The sequence below is a fragment of the Chiloscyllium plagiosum genome, chromosome 14 (assembly GCF_004010195.1).
Source record: "Chiloscyllium plagiosum isolate BGI_BamShark_2017 chromosome 14, ASM401019v2, whole genome shotgun sequence".
Classification (NCBI taxonomy): domain Eukaryota; kingdom Metazoa; phylum Chordata; class Chondrichthyes; order Orectolobiformes; family Hemiscylliidae; genus Chiloscyllium; species Chiloscyllium plagiosum.
This window is the reverse complement of record NC_057723.1, coordinates 6,420,716-6,421,734: the sequence shown is the minus strand read 5'-3', so window position 1 is coordinate 6,421,734 and position 1,019 is coordinate 6,420,716. Positions and strand designations below refer to the sequence as shown.

General features: G+C 52.7%; 1 protein-coding gene across 1 annotated transcript in view; it reads right to left on the bottom strand.

Moving 5' to 3' along the window:
* The window catches only part of gemin5 (gem (nuclear organelle) associated protein 5), a 74,164-nt gene that overhangs the window by 1,328 nt on the left and 71,817 nt on the right, over positions 1-1,019 (bottom strand). The window contains exons 26-27 of the mRNA XM_043704210.1: positions 505-623; positions 225-366 (exon numbers count right to left, since the gene is read on the bottom strand). Coding sequence (XP_043560145.1) covers positions 225-366; positions 505-623 — 261 coding nt within the window. The remainder of the gene's footprint in view (positions 1-224; positions 367-504; positions 624-1,019) is intronic.

Sequence of the window (1,019 nt, the reverse complement as noted above, 5' to 3'; positions counted from 1 at the left end):
GGGGGAGCGAGAGGCAGCGCGAGGGGGGGAGCGAGAGGCAGCGCGAGGGGGGGAGCGAGAGGCAGCGCGAGGGGGGGCGAGAGGCAGCGCGAGGGGGGGGCGAGAGGCAGCGTGCCAAGCAGCACGAGGGAGAGACAGTGCACACGCCAGACAGCTTGAGCAAGAGAGCACCAGACAGCATGCACAGTACTGTCGGGAACACAAATAGCTTTAAATAGCTTTACCGTTACAGTCTCTGGCAGCTCGGACTGCTGCTGGGTGATGTCCCGGAGCTGTCCCATCAGAGTTGTCATAGAGCTGGTCTCCTTACTGTGTGTGCAAGACACAGAAAACAAACTGGTTTTAATTGTAGCTCTGTCATCTCCTCTGTCAGCATTACTTCATGGTTTTGATTATTCCAATCTCTGCTGTCGTCTAACCAGGCCAAGAGTCCGTGTGGCTTCACTGGTGCCCCAAAACACTCCATACTGGTTAAACTGCAGACAGGCAGCATCTTCCTGTTACTGTAAGGTAGCAGAGTGCAGCCCCAGGCCCTTCCCAGCTCCCAGACCACAGCGAGGCCCCGACTTAGAAATCCTACGTAACCTACACGCTTTCTTTGCTACTCCCGGGAGATCAGTGGTCTGCAGGAAGGGGTGGGAATGTTGGAATTCATGCATCTAGAGTGGAGTCTGATTGATCAGATCCCCTTTCCTTTGACCATTTTCATGTTTCAAAACTTTCCTTCTGAGAGGAATTTTTAATTTTAAAAAGTCCCTTTTGAATCATTAATTCATGGGATCTGGCTGGGCCCAGCATTTACTGCCCGTCCCTAGTTGCCCCTTGAGAAGGTGAGGGTGAGCTGCCTTCTTGAACCGCTGCAGTCCACGTGCTGTAGATTGACCCACAATGACCTTCGAGAGGGAATTCCAGGATTCTGACCCAGTGACAGTGAAGGAACGGTGATATATTTCCAAGTCAGGATGGAGAGTGGCTTAGAGGGGAATGTGGAGAGGGTTGCATTCCCACGTATCATCTTT